The sequence below is a fragment of the Acomys minous genome (assembly GCF_964271855.1).
Source record: "Acomys minous genome assembly, chromosome: 16".
NCBI classification, from domain to species: domain Eukaryota; kingdom Metazoa; phylum Chordata; class Mammalia; order Rodentia; family Muridae; genus Acomys; species Acomys minous.
The window spans coordinates 55,782,332-55,800,525 of NC_140498.1; the positions used below are offsets into that span (position 1 = coordinate 55,782,332).

Below are 18,194 nucleotides of genomic sequence, written 5' to 3' on the forward strand. Positions count from 1 at the left end.
TGCTGGGGTGAAGAAAATACAGAGAAGGTGTACATCAGGACTGTGCTAACCAATTTTATATTACATGAATATCATTTCAGTTTTTTTTATTTTATTTTTTATCGTATGTACAGTATTCTGTTTGCATGTGTGCCTGCATGACAAAAGCAGGCGCCAGACCTCATTATAGATGATTGTGAGCCACCATGTGGTTGTTGAGAATTGAACTCAGGATCTTTGGAAGAGCAGACAGTGCTCTTAACTCCTGAGCCATCTCTCCAGCCCCTCTCTTTTCAGTTTTTAAGATCTCTAAATCCGAGGGACTAGAAATAGGGGGCCACGTGAGACCAGAAAGAGGAGGCGATCCAGGGAGGAGCACAGCTCTCGCTGCCACAGACAGGTGGATAGTCTTTGCAAGGCTCATACAGGCTCAAGACAGAGATCAGAGGCAGCAGGCATCTTACTTGACTGAGATCCTCTTTTGGGGCCCTTACTCCTCTTGAAGTCCCGATTTTTATCAGGCGTTCCTTAGGGTACGTTTTCCAAGAATACTCGTCATCGTAATGGGACTGGTTCAGAAGAGGGTCGCCCAGAGCGTATGTGTATCCCAAACTTTTCATGCTCTTTGGACTTAACAACAACAACAACAAAAAAGCAGAAATTAGAGGAAGGGGCTGTCTCCGTGATACGATGACAACATACTTTGACAAAAAACAAACAAAAAACCCAAGGAAGGAAAGGTCCCGTCCGCCCCGCACTTCAAGAGTACAGACCGTCAAGGCGGCAGAAGCCTAAAGCAGGTAACCACGTAACAACCCACAGCTAGAAGTCAGGGAGTGATAAATGTTTAGTTTCCTTCCTCCAGGATGGCAGGCAGGGAAAGGCGCCTGTGTAAACCCGCCCACCTCCACCAAAGCAACCAATGTAACCCCTTACACGCATTCCCGCCCTACCCAGCCCTGTTCCCAGTGCTTTGAGGTCTTATTAAGATGGCAACATCAAAGAGATTAAGTATCACGCTTCACAACGATCGATCAAATTATTTTATGTGTTATCTAATTTTTAAAAGATTTGCTGCCTTAAGACTTGATGACAGATATTATTTGATTTTCATATCCCCTTAATAAAATCAATTCTGTAAGTTAGGATGACACTTAGCAGGAAAAAAAAGAGAGATAAAATAAAACGAAGACTAACAATCTAAAATGTATCCTAGTGGCTTTTAAAGAGTTACATATTCTTATGTACAAAGGAGATTTCAGTGCATCTGAATAATTGGCGAAGAAAAGCTTTCTCCTAGGGAAATGCTCTTGTAGGTTAAAGGGAAAGACATGTGAATTAGGATATTGGTTATCTTTTTAAACATTTTTATTAATTTATGTATTGTATGGGTGGTTTGTATGTGCCTCACGTGCATGGCTGATGCCCGAGGCGGCCGGCAAATGGCGCCAGATCCCAAGCATTGGCGTTAGAGCCGGTTGTGAGCCACCGTGAGAGCATTGGGAGCAGAACCCAGGGGCTCTGGAACAACAGCGAGTGTTCTTAACCACTGACCCATTTCTCCAGCCCTTGATCGTCTTCAGTTCCCAGTGAAATGCATGTTGCCATCACTGGCTTACAGCGCAAAGGGAAGCCACCAAATACCATCAGATATTACCACCAGGTGGCGCCATACTCAGGAATCGCCCCACATGATATTATCTCGAGCTATTGCCTTGGTATTAAACCATCACACGTTGTTAAATTATTTTGCCAGAATACAGAATATGCATCTTTAGATTATTGAATTACAGGAAATGCATGAATGGGGGAGGAGGAAGGCACTCGTTGAGGGAGCTTTAGGGTCATCTGCTCGTCTTGTGTGGCAGCTGTTCCAATGGAGTCAAGTACTGCGCATGCGCCTGGGTACCGCAGCCCAAGCCGGACCCTGCAGATCCCAGGGCCTGGGCCGCCTGCCTCAGTGATTTCTTTTCCCTGACTCTAACAGTTATAACGTGTTCATCTGTCTCTGGAGAGAGGCTTCTAAGAGAGCACGTAGGTGCTTTAAATGGCTCTCCCTCTCTCCTATTTAAAGACAAGCATTTTTGGTTTTCAGCTTATTTAAAAATATATATATCCCTGGGAAATGTGGAAATGCGAGGAAATCGAGCCCGAACTTGGGAAGCCACACAAGCTGCTGCTGACGACGCTTTAAATATAACTAGACTTTTCTGGGCCATTGTAACCTTCAAGGCTGCTGGATAAAACTAGGAAACTAGTTCCTAAGAAATCGTGGGCTACTTGACGCTCTTCAGATTCTGTGTTCGTCGATCCCTGAGGCATCTTAATCTCACATTTACTCTAATCACGGCTTGATATGTACACTGCAGTGTGGTCTCCATCCTTCTGTGTTAGAAATTAGTGAAGTTGTTTCTGATACAGAGAGAGAGAGAGAGAGAGAGAGAGAGAGAGAGAGAGAGAGAAAGAAAGAGAGAGAGAGAGAGAGAGAGAGGGAGGGACAGACAGACAGAGTCAGAGGAGGGGGAGAGGGAGGGAGGGACATACAGACAGACAGAAAGAGACAGAGAGGGGGAGAGGGAGGGACATACAGACAAACAGAAAGAGACAGAGAGAGGAGGGGGAGGGAGGGATGGACAGACAGACAGACAGAGACACAGAGAGAAAGACAGAGACTCAGAGACAGAGACAGGGACAAAGAGACAGAAAGAGAGAGAGAGGCACAGCCTGGCCTCACACCAGCCGCCTTCCGCGGCCTCCTGAGTGTTCGGATCCCAGGCTCCCAGGCATGAGTCACTCTACTTGGCTGGCTCTGACTTTTCAGTGTAGTCGTTATTTATTCTCCAAAGCTTAGCGGGGCGTTCTGCATTACAAAACCCTTAACCAGGCAACACTACCTATTGGTTTGTTTTGGGACCGGGTCCATTATATAGACTTGGACTGCCTGGAACTCACTCTGTACGCCAGGCTGGCCTTGACGCCACCGAGATCCACCTGCCCCTGGGATTTAAGGCCTGTGACAGCACACCCAGCCCACGTTGCTTTCCATGGCTCTCTGCGGTTTAGGGATAACTCATACACTTTCTTCTTTTCATTATTTGGCTATAGTTAATCATCTCAGTGCCATGCAGTGTTACACTTCCCGTGTCTGCTTTTCATAATCTTCCCTAGAACATATACTCCATCATTTATTTTCCAATTTTTAAACTCTTCCTTAGATTACATATCAACATTCATGTGAGTGGTAAGTGTAGGTAGGTTTCGTCTTGATAGGAAAGTATAGTTTTGCATCTTTGGCAACAAAAATTGACTTTACCAAGTACACAAAGATGGTGTAAACTGTACTAGCTAAAATTTTAGTTCTGAGGTTTAGACAAGAATGCATTTAAATCTATGATAGTTGAAAGCCTTTCTTTTAAAAGTTCTATCAGGGGATGGGAGGATGGGTCAGTGGTTAGAGCACCGGCTGTGTTTGCAGAGGACCCGGGTTCTGTTCCCAGCACCCATGACGGCTCACAACCACCTGCACCTCCTATTCCAGGGCATCCGACACCTTCTCAGACATCAGGCCAGCACGTGGGGCACAGACACAGATGTGCAAACACACATTTTTGTCTGTACAGACAGTATGCTGCAGGCAAAACATTCATGCACATAAAATACATCTTAAAATGCATACAAAAGCGTTTGTTGATATTCCTGTTTGCTTTTCCAAGTCTGTCTTGAGTTAGGTACCATTTTAAAAGCCACATCAAATCTGAAGCGCAGTGAGCATAGTCCTGGAGCTACTGGGTTAGTGGAGCTGTTCACTTCTCAGACTTCGGCCAGGGGACTAGCTCAGTACATGGATGACAGGCTGTGGGTTCCCACCAGCCCCCAGCACAGCAGCCATTAATGGCCATTAACGCTCTCCCCGTGACACTGTGGTCCTGGACCACGCTCTACAATCTGCTCGCTTCTGCATGGGTGACCTTTCTCAGCACTGGCCTTCGTACAGCGGACAAAGAAACAAAGGTGAGGAGGTTGATGCCCAGTGCCCTGTCATCCGAAAAATAGCAACGGAGGAGGATGAGTAAACTCACTCATCTCATTAACGAGTGGTTCCTCCAAAATGGCTTTTAATTGATTGACTTCAGTGTGTGTGTGTGTGTGTGTGTGTGTGTGTGTGTGTGTGTGTGTGCTGCTATGAGCAATTATGTACTTAAAATGACTTTTCTTTAGGTCATAGAAAATGTTTAAAACTTATTTTCAACTAAGATAATCAGTTACAAAGACGTAAAATAGGGTGATCAATAAACTGCTTTTACAAGCTAAGTGCCCTTCATCTAGAGAATTGGATAATGAAAATGCTGTCCCCACACACTACGGGAGGTGTTCAGAAAACTATAACCAATCAAAATGCAAAGCACAAGCGACTGTGGGGTGCCCAGCCCCAGCTGAGGCGTCTACAATACAATCCCCGCAGCTAAGGCTCAAGGATAGCTGCATACTCCTCAGGAGGGGACAGTGACAGCTCCCCCAACAGCTCAGTAGGAGTCTGCAGCCTTGCACTGCCCTGAGTCTCACGGGCACTGTATTCACTATGAGTGAAAATGGCTTAGTTCTTTGAACTAACTGCTCTGTTAGTGGCCAGGGAAAGCAGAGGACACTCCCTCCACTGCTGGACCAGCCGTGGGTGGTGCGACGCCCTCCCCAGCGCTGGAGATAACAAGGACTAGCCAAAGACTTGCTCATAAGCCAGCTGACTGCTCAGGAGCAAATCTAAGAAGGCAAGATTCTCCCAAGTGACTCAGTTTACACAGTAAGCACAGGTCCCGCGGATCTCACGCCCATCCCCCACCCGTCCATCACGCACTGAAAGGCAAGGCTGGCTCTCGCTCCTGCTTTTTCACTGTCGTGGTTTGAATAAGAAATGTCCTCCACTGTTGGGGAGGCGGCGGAACCTTTAGGAGGTGCATGGTAGGTGGAGGGGACACATCTCTGTGGGTAGGCGGGCTTCGAGGGTTACAGCTTAGCCCACCTCCGTTCGCTCGGCTCTCTCAGCTTTGTGGCTGAACACGGGGTCTCCAGCAGCGGCTACCACACCTCCCCTAACATTCTGCAACCGTACGCCTAAATAAATTCTTACTCCTTACTCACAGCAATGAATAAACTACCCTCCCTTCCTCCACCCTCACTCTCACCCCCAACCCCACCCCTACCCCTACCCCCACCCCCACCCCTACCCAGGCCCCTGGAGGAGAAGCTCCAAGCTGACACTGCAGAAACCGGACTATAGAAGCACAGAGCCAGCAACGCGAGCATCCAAGACAGCCTGGGTGCCCGCGGTGACAAACATGCTTCCACACAGGCGTCCGTCTCTCACTGCTGGCCTGCTATGGTCTACCGGAAGTGCTCGTCATTCATCTCACGGGACTATAGTGACGCACAGCGCTCTGTGGCATTGGGAAGAGCCAGTTCGGTGATTGCCCCAGTATCCTCATATCCTTATATATTCTGAATGGTGGCTTCTCAAGCTTCCTGGAGGAATGTAGAACGTACCGTAGGCCCTGCCCTGCTGGGGTCTCTCTAGTCGCTATTTCTATTTGCTTTTCCATTCTGACTCATAAAAGGCAAAGTCTAGCGGGTCTGTCCATAGGACGCAAGGACACCTACCGTATTAACTCAGGCACGGCTCCTCTCTTAGGTGTGAATGCTGTCTTCATTGTGGTAGCATAGGAGTCCCAGTTGGTGTCACCTGCTAAAAGGACACGAGGGTGACTTGAAATTCAGCAAAGCAGAATATCCTCACCAGATGTTTCTACAATTAAAATAATATCATAAGAGACAAAAGTCTGGACAGTGATTTCATTTTAGGACCCGATGAGTCACAAGGGTCAATTTATGGTCTCAATAGGACAGGGAAGAGGGATGTTATTATTGGGTTTATGCTGACATTAAAATGGGCCCTTTGTGAGCCAGGCTTGGTGGCCTGAGCCTGGAATCCCAGCACTCAGGGAGAGGCAGGCAGATCATAAAAAAAAACAAAAAAAACCCTGCCGACTGGTCAGGGAGAAAACCAACTCGTGGTGTCCTAAAAGGCAAAGAAAGCCTTCAGACATCAGACAATGGAGGAAACAGTGTGAGATGATTCCAGAAGATGCTGAGATCTGCCAGGGTGCACCTTACCTGATCAGCCCCCTACCTCAACAGATCAGCTAGCTCCCTACCTCAGCGGATCAGCCCCCTACCTCAACAGAGTGCCAAAGCATTTCTTTTCTTTTTTTTTTCCCCCAGTTTTTTGAGCCAAGGTCTCTCTGTGTAGCCTTGGCTGTCCTGGAGTCACTTTGTAGACCAGGCTGGCCTAGAACTCACAGCGATCCCCCTGCCTCTGCCTCCCGAGTGCTGGGATTACAGGCGTACGCCTGGCTGCCACAGCATTTCTTAGGACTACAGCAGTCCCCTTCACTTGCAATTTTAATGAGTAAGCCACAATTCAAAATTCTCAGATACAAAATCTCAGAAATTAACTTGTAAATTGAAAATTGCATGCTGTTTTGAGTTCATGATAAAAATCTCCCGGCCACCCAGCTTCCTCCCGCCTGGGCTGTGTACCACAACACTGCCCACCGTATCCACACTGCGTGCACTGCCTGCCCGGTAGTAATGCTGCAGTTCACCGCGGCTTGTAGGCAGGGCTGGTACCAACTGTGATTTCAGAGTATGTTGCTTCCAGGAGTGTTCATTGTAAAGTCAAAGGTCATTTTCTCATTTTAAACTCTAGGCAATTATTTGTTGCTTGTTATGCTTCATAAGACTATGGGTTGGAATTGCTCTTATTTATGTGTGTGTGTGTATAGGGATGTGTGTAGGGTGTGTGTGTAGGAGTGTGTAGGGGTGTGTAAGAGTGTTTAGGTGTGTGTAGGTGTAGGGATGTGTGTAGGAGTGTGTTCATAGAGGTGTGTATGTAGGTGTGTAGGGATGTTCGTGTATAGATGTGTGTGTGTAGTTGTGTGTGTAGGTGTGTGTAGGTGTGTGTGTGTAGGGGTGTGTGTGTAGTTGTGTGTGTAGGTGTAGGTGTGTGTAGGTGTGTAGGTGTAGGTGTGTGTAGGTGTGTAGGGATGTTCGTGTATAGATGTGTGTGTAGGTGTGTGTGTAGGTGTAGGTGTGTGTAGGTGTGTATGTGTAGGGGTGTGTGTGTAGGGATGTTCGTGTGTAGGTGTGTATAGAGCAAGATCACTTCCATCACTTTCATCAGACGCAGATACATCTTGACAACCCTGGTGAAACTGCTGCAGGTGGCAGTGTCCTGTCAATCACACAGACCAGCATGCTTCTGTTGGGGGGAGGAGAGGGAGGTCGGTGGGAGGGGGGGGTGGGAGAGCCTTTCCTCTGCTGAGGACAGCCAAGGACTGGCAGCTGGCAGCATGGATTGCCGCCGAGAGCCTGGCTCTAGGAGCCGGTGGGGACAGGAGCAGCCTGCCTAGCTGCCTCCAGGGCCCGAGGCCAAGGAGGTCACCGCTTCCTGTGCCACCTGACACACACACACACACACACACACACACACACACACACCACTGGCAGCGTCTCACTGGCTAATCCTGAGGCACTCGATGCCCGTCTGACCTCCAGCTCATCTCATGTTCAGTGCCTGTCTTACTGTAATCCTTTTGGTCAGTTTTGTGTGTATATGCTTTGACCTCCATTGCCAAAGTTCCTGACAACGCGCTGTTCGGGAGCTAATCCTCTTCATTGCTTGAGAATCCATAATCCGAGGAATGACAGCATCCAAACGTTTCTGGTCAGATCTTGGTGATCTCAGTAGTCGGGGTGCGGGGGGGGGTACCCCCCAAGGCTTTGTCTGTGGCCCTATACCCATCTCTCCAGAGAGTCTGTCCTCCTGGTTGGTTCTTCCTTCTCCAGCTCTGTTTCCTCTGATGCCCTGACAGCGCTGAGCTTGTCGTGGCTTGGGAACCCACATGGTCCACCCAGTGGCGATGCTGAGAGTCCCAGGGAGCACAGATGCAGCAGCAGGCTGGGTCTAGTGTGCTCCTGGCTCCTGAGGAAGATGCCGTTTTTGTGGGAGAGGAGCGAGGGCAGATCCCAGAAAGATTTTATGAAAGGGGCCATTTGAGCCATGGGTTAGTCTGATAGAGTTCTGACAGGGAAACGGAAATGTGAAGCAAAGCCTTTCTCAGAAGTGGATAAGGAGCTGGTCTGAGGCACAGCTAAGGGTCCACTGTGAGGGAAGCCGATGGAGAAACGGCATGACTGCTGAGGCCCTCTTTGATGGCCTACCTCATAAAGCATTACCCTGGTAACCATGGTGATTTGCCCATCATGCCCAGGTTTGTGTAAATAGTCAGGGTGTGGTAGCACAGGCTTTGAATCCCAGCACCCAGAAGGCAGAGGTAGCCTTATTTCTATGTGTTTGAGATAGTGTGACCTAGTGTTCCAGACTAGTCAAAGCTACACAGTGAGACCCTGCCTAAATAAATAAATATGTGTGTGTGCACTCTAATAAATCTTACTGTTTTCTGTATATATTATTTTGCTTTCACAACAACCTAATAGGGAGGCAGGAACTAACACCATCTAATAGTTCTTTTGAACAAGTGATCCCTTTGTTATTTTGATGTGTATTTGTGTGTCTGTGTGAGCCAGGTGCCTGCAGGAACCCCCGGGACCCTAGAGAGCTTGTTGGATTCCCTTTAACTAGAACTGTAGATGGTTGTGAGCCACCACACGAGTGCTGAGAACCGAGCTCAGGTCCTCCGCAAGAGCAGCAAGCGCTCCTGACTGCCGAGCCATGCCTCCCGCCCCCAACACCTAACCACTCTAACCATCACTGTTTTGATGACTTAAAGGCTCTGACCAACAAGCACTTGTCAGGAGCCGGATGAGGCCCCACAAAGTGTGTCCCTGTCTGAAATCCTGGAACGTAGAACTTGAGCTTAATCGGACAAGGAGCTCTTTAAACATATTATTAGGGATCCAGAGATAGGGAACCGATCCTACTGTCCTCAGGGACCTCAGATGCCAAGACAAAGTATCCCTGTGACACACAGACAGTGGAACCTCAGAAGCAGAGACTGTCTATGGTTCCGAATGCTCACAGAACCAGAGGTGGTGGTGGTGGTGCCAGTACGCCTAGCACTTCGGAGGCCGAAGAGGGAAGATCATGAGTCCAAGTTCGGCCTGGACTAGCGAGTGAGATTCTTCTCCAAAAAATACAAACAGAGGCACTGACAGCCAGGAGGTAAGGTTCCTGGCCCGCACTTAGAGCCTGGAGCACAGGAAGTGAAGTAACTGAGGAGAGGGCAGTAGCCCAGGATTGCTCTCTCGCTCCCAGGAGTGACTCAACAACAGGCGAGATTAAACACCATACATCATGCGCGCACTCCCCCCCCCCCCCCCCCCCCCCGCCCCAGGGTAACAGGGTTACAGGGTAACAGCATTAGCAATGGAAGATGGGGCTGGGGCTGTGACAGAATCAAGACTGAAGGGACAGCAGTCAAGCTGACCCAGGAGGAGAAGATGGAGGTTGAATCGAAGAGATCTGTAACCAAGCTAAAGTATGAAGGAAGCTGCATTCCCCAACAGCCTGGGCTGCCCCCCACCCCCCACCCCGCCCCACCCTGTCACTGCACTCTCTGGGTCTGGAAGGTTCCCAGGAGGACAGTGAATTTTTGAGCTCTCTGAGATGCAGGCAGTGCTGGGACACCAGCGAAAAACTCAGTCAGGTAGGAGGAGGCGTCCTGGCTCCATCTACTTCAGGCTAGGAGGGAGGCCGACTCCTGGCCGCGGAGAAACCCTGATAGAGTGCTTAGAAAGGGAAATGGAAATTAAGGAGTCCCCTTGGGAATCCTGGGAGCTTTTCCCTCCTCAGTCTCCTGACCTAGCCTTTCTAAAGAACCTGAGAACGGTTAACATTTTTAACTGGATCTCCCTCGCCCTCGCCTGCCTCCTCCCCCGCCGCCGCTTTCCGCTCTTGGCGTCCAGAAAACTAGATCGGAATGTAAACACACACACTTTATTGTTCTCGTAGCCCTGTAGCCAGCTAGGCTAGCCGGCTGCCGCCAGCCACTATTGCTCCGAAGAGATGGTTACGCTGACTGTGCAGTCAGCGACAATGCTACCAGTGTCGCAGCTAACAGCCAGGGAGGCTGTCTCTCCTCTAACGCAAAAACGCTGAGCTGGTAAGCCCGCTGCCTCCGCAAGCAGAACTGGGGAGCGAGGCTCTCCATCTGTCACCTGGCTGAGTGCCTTTCTAACAGGCCCAGCTCCCAGCCCAGCCTGCAGCCATGGCAGCCCCCTGGCTGATCCCGCCCCGCAGCGCTTGCTGTTGGTAACTTTAGGACCAAACCCCGCTCCCTCTCTCCCGCCCAACCTTCCCCAGTTCTGTCCACTTATCTTCAGTCTGTTGCCCTTGGAAGGACACTAGCTGCGGCTTTATCGTGACCCTTCAGGGGGTTCCTGAAGAGTTCAAAGGGGCACCCCCGAGTTTTAAGAAGGAAGCGTGACAAGGTTAATTCCAGAGCTGGACGGGAGCGAGGTCACTCCCTGACTCAGTTAAGCCTCCCTGACTTCTCTAGAGCGAGGCTACACCCCTAAGAACCCATCGCACACACCGCACACCACACCCCGCAGACCCGCAGCCTGGGCAGTCTTACTTGGCTGGAGCTTGGGGTCACATTGAGGGGGGCTCGGAGCTTTGTCCCTACACTGGGCCATCTTGTGTCTCCCGCCCAGACAAGTCAGAAATCTTCCACTCGGCGACCCGCCCTCTGAGCTGTGCCTTTGTGACGCGTCGCTATGGAGACGTGACAAGCCTTCTTCTCTTCAGTCTCCGCCCCAGGACCCAGAGAGTGGGGGCATCCTGCGGATACCGGACTTGTACCTAAACCAGTGGTTCTCAACCTGTGGGTTCTCAACCCCTTGGGGCTGGGGGAGGGGGCGGGGGGCGTCAAACGACCCTCTCATAGAGATCGCTGAAGACCATCAGAAAACACAGATATTTATATTACAATTCATAACAGTAGAAAAACTACAGTTATGAGGGAGCAACGAAAATAACTTCATGCTTGGGGGTCCCCACAACATGAGGAACCGTGTTAAAGGGTCGCAGTGTCCTTGCAATACTTTCCACGCCATTGTTTTGTGTATTAGCAAATAAGAGCAAAATGAAATAAGGCTGGAAAAGAAGTTTATTTCAGCCTGGTGTCCTGGTGCATAATTGTGATCCCAGAACTCAGGAGGCTAAAAGCAGGAGCCCAGCCCCGGAAAGAGATGCTTTGTCTCAAAATACTACATAACCCTAAATATTCAAAACATAATTTTCAGTGTAAGCAGAATGTATGCAGCTTCGGCATAGAGGTTTGTAGGACTCAGGCACTCCACACGGGCGAGTCCCGAGTGGAAAGGGATGAGGTGAAAAGTTCTGCGGCAGGTCCGCGTTGGGTCAACCTAGATCAGCCTAGGCCAGCTCCTGCTTGCTGCTGCAAGGAAACACTGGGCCGGGGCTAGCTACGGAGAGGAGCTTACTTCAGCTTGAGGTGTTTGGTAGGTCTGAGTCCACAGGTGTGTCCAAGGCATGGCGGCATGGGCCAGCAATCCCAGCACTTGGGAGGTAGGAGCGGCAGGACAGAGAGTTCAAATGCGTCCTCTACCACACAGTTGGTCCAAGGGCAGCTTGGATTACATAAGACACTATTTTTTAAAAATATGAAAAAATCCAAGTTGCGTTCCTGGTACCAACCACAGGATGTAGTGGTGATCTGTTATTATACCCCAGCCCCCCCACCCTACCCCCCCACCCTCCCCACTCGTATGTGTTAGAGGGTGGCTTTTAAACTATTTTCCGCTTGTGACCATTTTGTGCCTGAGAAGTTCTTATGCAAGCCAGGTATATAAAACAGAGCCCAAGCCACACGTTTATTGATAATGAACCATAAGGAACTTTATTTTAAAGCAATCCATTTCTGTGCTTGTAAGTTTACCATCCATGGAAGATAAGCAAATGTGCATATTACTGAGATGGCTGAATGTGAGATGCTGCAGGACACAGAATATCTCGCCGCTTTTCAGAGTCCATCAGCACATTCCTTCTTTTACAATCACCAATACCAATACTTCACAAATGCCTGCTACGAAGTGGCGGGAGTGCGCTTAGGGCCGTTTCAAAAAAAAAACAAACAAACAAAAAAAAAACGGTTGAAAGTTCTGTCCCAACCTGAAGCCAAAATTCATTTAAGTGTCTATGGAACTCAAGTCAGCAAATGAAAAAGCTTTTTTTTTTTTTTAATGGAGCGTTCCTGAGTGAGGCTCAGAGGGAAATGGCAAAGCCATCCTCGGGGACCTCGGCTCTTCTTTAGTACGGACGTGGACAGCGTGGACAGAATGTTTACCGTAGCGTTCTTCCTGGATGTTGCCATCTATACTTGTCTCTGGGATGCCGCCGCATTCCGTCAGCCCCGCCTCCCTCCACAAGCCCCGCCTCCCTCCATAAGCCCCGCCTCCCTGCCTACCTCTAAGTGATCACAGTCTCCTAGTACAGCTAATATACAGTGACCTCACCTCTGTGTTCAACTCTATACCGTAGCCATTCTGAGCTTGTTGCATGTTCGATTTGATTTTGAATTAACATTTATCATTACACGTGCAGAAGCCTTGTAGCCTCAGATTTTATTTACTTATTTATCTATCTATTTATTTATTTATTTTGCAGCTCTTTCATTCACTTATGGGACCCTTCACGGCACTCTGTGTCAGTCTCTGGGTGCAAAAGGCATTTTATGTTCATATTCTCGGCAACTGCCTGGTTATTGGCCACTTGGTAGGTGCTTAGTGACTACTGAAAGGCTCGGGACTAGAACATAGCAGCCGTTTGCTCTGAGGAGGAGGGAACAGGAAACACAAGGTGGAGACTTCCGGAAACTTGTTTAGAATGTGATTGACAGCCTGGTTTAGTGGCTCAGGCCTTTAATCCCCCGCACTCAGGACGCAGAGCAGGTGGATTGCTGAGAGTTTGAGGTTAACCTGGTCTACATAATGAGTGCCAGGGCCAGCCAGGGCTAGATCTCACTAGATCCTGTCTTTTAAAAGTGTGTGTGTGGGGGGGGGGGGGAGAGGATAATACTAATAATTTACAACTACTTTACCCTAAAAGGAATTATTCTAGCATAATGGACAATAAAGCTTGACAGAAAGGAGTTTATACAAGGACATGGATTAGTATCAAAGATCGCCAACATATCTGCAAGCAACACTTTTATGAAGTGTGGATGGGTGGGGGAGAAGGAGAGACAGAGACAGAGACAGAGAGACAGAGAGACGGAGAGCATCACAAGTGGGCAGGTACCCAAGGAGGCCAGAAAGGGGCATCAGATCCCTTGGATCCGCAGTTAGAGGCAGCTACACGTCGGATGTGGGCCCTGGGGGTCCAGATGAGGGCGCTTGGAACCTAGGGTCTTCTGGAGGAGCTGGCGTCGTCTTTGGAATGAAGCACCCATCCAGAATTGTGCAGTGGTGGAGCCTCGTGCACACAATGAATGTAACACATTTTAATGCAACGCACAGCGGAAAACGATAGGCAGACCGACTTCTGTGGGTGTTATTTAAAAAGGAATGAGTCTAAATTAGGGTTTAGTAGTGGCATCTAAATTAAGAAAGCAGTACCCAATAACAGATTAGCTGTCTGGAAATGGTAAGGCTAATTAGCATAGCGTAATTTAAGATAAATTTATTTGTAAAGCAGAGCGGTGAGCATACAGAATTTTTAAAGCGAGTTCTTATTAATATCCTAGATCCGTCTCGTCTTAGGCAAGCTAAAGTGTGGGGTGTGCACTGACTGCAAATCCAGAAAACGCCTTTGGCACTTGCCCTGTGGGGCCCTCGGGGTAAAACTCATCCTTCCTTCGGGAGGCCATGTTCCCTTGTCTGTAAACACTGGGCTTGCAACAGCTTATCAGTGGTAACCCATAATAAGCCAAGGCATTTCTCTTTTTTCCTCGTTTCTACTCTGTGCCTCCGTTCTACCATACTTTCCCGTCTCTTTGGTCTGGGTCCTGTTACCGTGAGCGCGCGGCGGGGCGGGGGGAGGGCGGGGGGGGGGGAACGGGGCGGGGCGGCAAGTTTCTGACTGGATTTTGTTTGCCTGAGGCAAGCCTATAAATGATTAAACCAATGTCTGCCTGTCTTCTTTTGCTGTGCGTTTCCTCCTCTTTTTTCCCTTCTCATCATTAACACTGCTCATGTATGATATATACGCTGTGTAACGACCTTGGATGTGACGCGGGGCTTGGAGACAGCGTGTTGAAAGGAAAAATCCCGGTGCCTCAAGGATGTGTGGAGTCAGCCAGGTGAAGATGAGGGCAGCGCCTAGGAGAATGATGGAGTGCAGAGGTGCCATGTTGCCAGCAGCAGTGGGGGAGCGTGGGGGCACAGAGATGCGACAGCAGGGCTGAGGAGCTGCAGTCTCCTGAGCGCGGCAGGGGCTCACTGAGCCGCCAGCACAGTGGAGGGAAGGGATCCAGGCAGAATTTTAAACCCTGACCTCTTTTTCAGAAGGAGACGTCAGAACTGTCACTCAGGAAGCAAAACATCTGGGTCACTCATGTGTCTAGATAGTTTCGCCCAGATCCTAAGCAAGTGAGATTGGGATCGAATGGGTTAAAAGCTCATCAGACAAGGGCTGGAGAGATGGCTCAGAGGTTAAGAGCGCCACCTGCTCTTCCAAAGGTCCTGAGTTCAATTCCCAGCAACCGCATGGTGGCTCACAACCATCTATAATGTAATCTGATGCCCTCTCTGCAGATAGAGCACTCATATACAATAAATAAATTAATTAATTAAAAAAAAAAGCTCATCATACTGGCCAGCAAAAGATGCGAACCACTTTCGCCTGAGCCACGTATAACCGAGGGTTCCCAACACTGGATGACAAGGGCTCCACTGACCTATCCACTCAGCACCCAGTGCGTACACCATGGGCCTCATGGCTTCAGCTAATCAGTGTTGGCCATTTGCCTCACTGAAATGGTCAGCAGTCCCCCTCTCTGTCCTTCCGGTGACCCCGAGGCTCAGCTGGACCCCATGACGCTGCGGCTCTGCGGCTCTGCTCTGCTCTCCTCCACACACCTCTGACTGGGTTTGTCCAGAGCAAATCATCGTCAGTGCACTCTTCTGTGCACTTCTCTGCACTTTTATGGGCTCTGCTTCTACTTCCAGTAAGGCCTCTTTAAAGTTTGTGGTGTCTTTTGGACCTATCACACACACACACACACACACACACACACACACTATCTGTTTCTCAACTGTGGGTCACAACGTCTTTAGGGGTTGAATGACCCTTTCTTAGGGGTCACATATCAGATCTCCTACATATCAAATATTTGCAATATGATTCATAACAGTAGAAAAATTACAGATATGAAATAGTAAGGAATAAATCTATGGTTCGGGATCCCCACAGCATAAGGAATTATATTTAAGGATCGCAGCATTAGGAAGGTTGAGAGCCACTGCTCTATAAGCTACGTATACTGTGTGAAGTGTTATGTGTAATCTGAGTTGATGTGGGTAATTAAGATTAGGATAAAAGAACATGAGATTGCCAGGAGCTGGCTATCAAAGGAGATCAGGACTTCTTGATAAATAGCAGAAAAGATAAACCTTACCTATTTTGTGAATGATTGAAAGATGTGAATGTGTTGTTTTATGTTTCTAGCATAGCAGGAGAAGTGTAGCCAGGCGTGGTGGCGCACGCCTTTAATCCCAGCACTTGGGAGGCAGAGGCAGGCGGATCTCTGTGAGTTCGAGGCCAGCCTGGTCTACAAAGTGAGTCTAGGACAGCCAAGGCTACACAGAGAAACCTTGTCTTGTAAAACAAAAATAAAAAATAAAAAATAAAAATAAAAAAGGAGACATGGTCACGTTCATAGGTCAAGAGTAAGGAGCAAGGAGTGAGGCAGGAGCTCCAGAGGGGCCTGGGAAGAGGAGGGGCTCGTGGAGAGCCGCCTTAGCCTGAGGTTCTCGCTGCCCTGCTTTGTTGTCTACAGCTGTGTGGCAGTGCACCCTCAGAGAGGAAGGATTTACTTCATCCTGCATGTCCACATTCCAGCCCATCATCTGAGGAAGTCAGGGCAGGAATTAACTACAGAAGAAGGCTGTTTACAGCCTTGTTCCCCGTGGCTTGCTCAGCCTGCTTTATTATACAATACAAGCCCGGCCCACCTGCCTAGGAGTGGCCCCGCCCACCATGGGCTGGACCCCCCTACATCAATGATTAATCAATAAAATACCTCACAGGCCAATCTGATGGAGACATTTCCTCAGTTGAGTTTCCCTCTTCCCAAATGATCCTAGCTTGTGTCAAGCGCTCTCTCTCTCTCTCTCTCTCTCTCTCTCTCTCTCTCTCTCTCTCTCTCTCTCTCTCTCCTCTCCCCCTGTCCCTCCCTCCCTCCCTCCATCCCTCCCTCCCCCCTTCTCCTTCTCTCTCTCCTCAGGTATTTGCTTGTTCTGAGACAAGGCTTCTTCCCACACCCCAGGCTGGCCTCGAACTTGCCACGATGCTATGAGCTCTCCATCCTTCCACCTCCACCCTCTGAGAACTGCGATTGCCCCACACTCAGCTCCACCCTTTGGTTTTAAGGACTTGCACAGTGTTTAGGAATTTGTCGGCTGCACCGTCTAGCATGAACCAGCAGGGGGAGACTCAGCGAGGAGCCTGTGCTGCGGTCCAGAGTCAGCCAGAGTCCTCCAGAGTCTCTCTTGCTGGGGTGAAGCCTTTTGTATTTAGACCCAAAGCTGACTGAGACGCGCCCACATTAGGGAGGGTGGTCTGCCTTACTCAAAAGCCACCATCTTTCCCAGAAATACAGAACGATGCTTGACCAACTCTAGGCTCCTCGGTTCCGCCCAAGCTGACACATGGAATTGCTCTCAGGGTCATGAAGGCTGTGGCAGTAAGGAGCCCTAACGTTATCCCCGGACAGAGTGGAGGAGAAGCAGTGCTAGGCAGAGGGTAACAGGGGAGGTGAGTGAAATGTGATAGAAACACATTATGAACATGTATGAAATCATCACGAAAACCATTGTTATGTATAATCAACTTACGATACTAAAGATGCAAAAAAAAAAAAAAAAAAAAACCCCGATGGCCTTAAGAACCAAGCTGCAGCCTCAGCTTTGGTGAGAACAGGCCGTAGGGACAAACGGCCTACGGAGTTTTACTAATCCTGGTTGCCCACATCAGGCTGCGTATATGGCCAGTCTAGGGCCGCCTTCAGGCTTTGTATAGGTGGCCCATCAAACTTTAGTGACAGAATCCTTGGGTGACTTCAGACTCACTAACTAAAACATCCTGGTGATGGAATTAGCTTCCTAGATCTCTACTACATCCCTGGGGTGCTGCTGGGCGTTTTCTCAACCCAGTTTCAGAAGAAAATTGACAATTTTATGAATAGAGTTTTTATTTCCTTCTGGAAGAGTCTGACTCTTGCTTTGCACCTAAGGTTGATTTTGGCTGGTGGAGGACTTGTTAGAATTCTTTATTGTTTTTCTTTTTACTGAACTTAATAACACATTTATCCTCCTGTGATGAAGTAATGAAGGAACCAGCGACCCCTCCTTAAGGACCCTCATTAAGGCGAAAGCATGTAAATTTCAAGAGGGTCTAGCTTGAACCAACGACAGACAGGTATCAGATCACTGTGTGTGTGTGGCAGGGATAGGAAAAACCTTGAAGAGTCCAGCTTGACTCAAGGTCTCAGTCTGTGCTCAGAGTCCAGCTGGACTCAAGGTCAACCAGCTGTGTTTAAAAGTTTCCACTACCCCTCCCCAACTAAAAAAGTTCCTAAATGTCCCCTGTGACTGCTTCAACCAATCTTTTCCATAGATCAACTTGCCCCTCCATCCATAACCCAACCACGAAATGCCAAGGCTTGTTACTCCCTGTTTACAGCTTTTCTGCCCAAACGCCAACCAATCACATACTGTAAAACTCATTTCTTGTCTAAAACCTATAAAAGGCCCATGCCTCCGCTTCTCGGGGTCTGCAGCTTGAAAGAGCTGGACAGACCCCGTCGCGTCAGCTCAATAAATTCCTATGCATTTGCATCGACAACGGACTTGGTCTCTTCTTAGTGGGGACTCTGGGAATAGACCAGAGATCTCTCTAGAGGTCTCAGCCTCACAGTAACACTTGATCCTCTCCATATCAAACTCCGAGGTCTTTTTCT

General features: G+C 48.9%; 1 protein-coding gene across 4 annotated transcripts in view; it reads right to left on the minus strand.

The window, feature by feature from the left end:
- TEX26 (testis expressed 26) overlaps positions 1-10,769 on the minus strand; it is a 29,632-nt gene extending 18,863 nt beyond the window's left edge. For 2 of the 4 annotated variants that reach the window (XM_084761956.1, XM_084761958.1), the window contains exons 1-3: positions 10,629-10,769; positions 5,632-5,716; positions 444-609 (exon numbers count right to left, since the gene is read on the minus strand). In XM_084761956.1, coding sequence (XP_084618082.1) covers positions 444-609; positions 5,632-5,716; positions 10,629-10,689 — 312 coding nt within the window. In that variant the 5' untranslated portion in view covers positions 10,690-10,769. Of the gene's footprint in view, positions 1-443; positions 610-5,631; positions 5,777-10,628 lie in introns of all 4 variants that reach the window. The other 2 variants (XM_084761957.1, XM_084761959.1) reach the window with 2 other exon arrangements.
- Between the last annotated feature and the right edge of the window lie 7,425 nt (positions 10,770-18,194).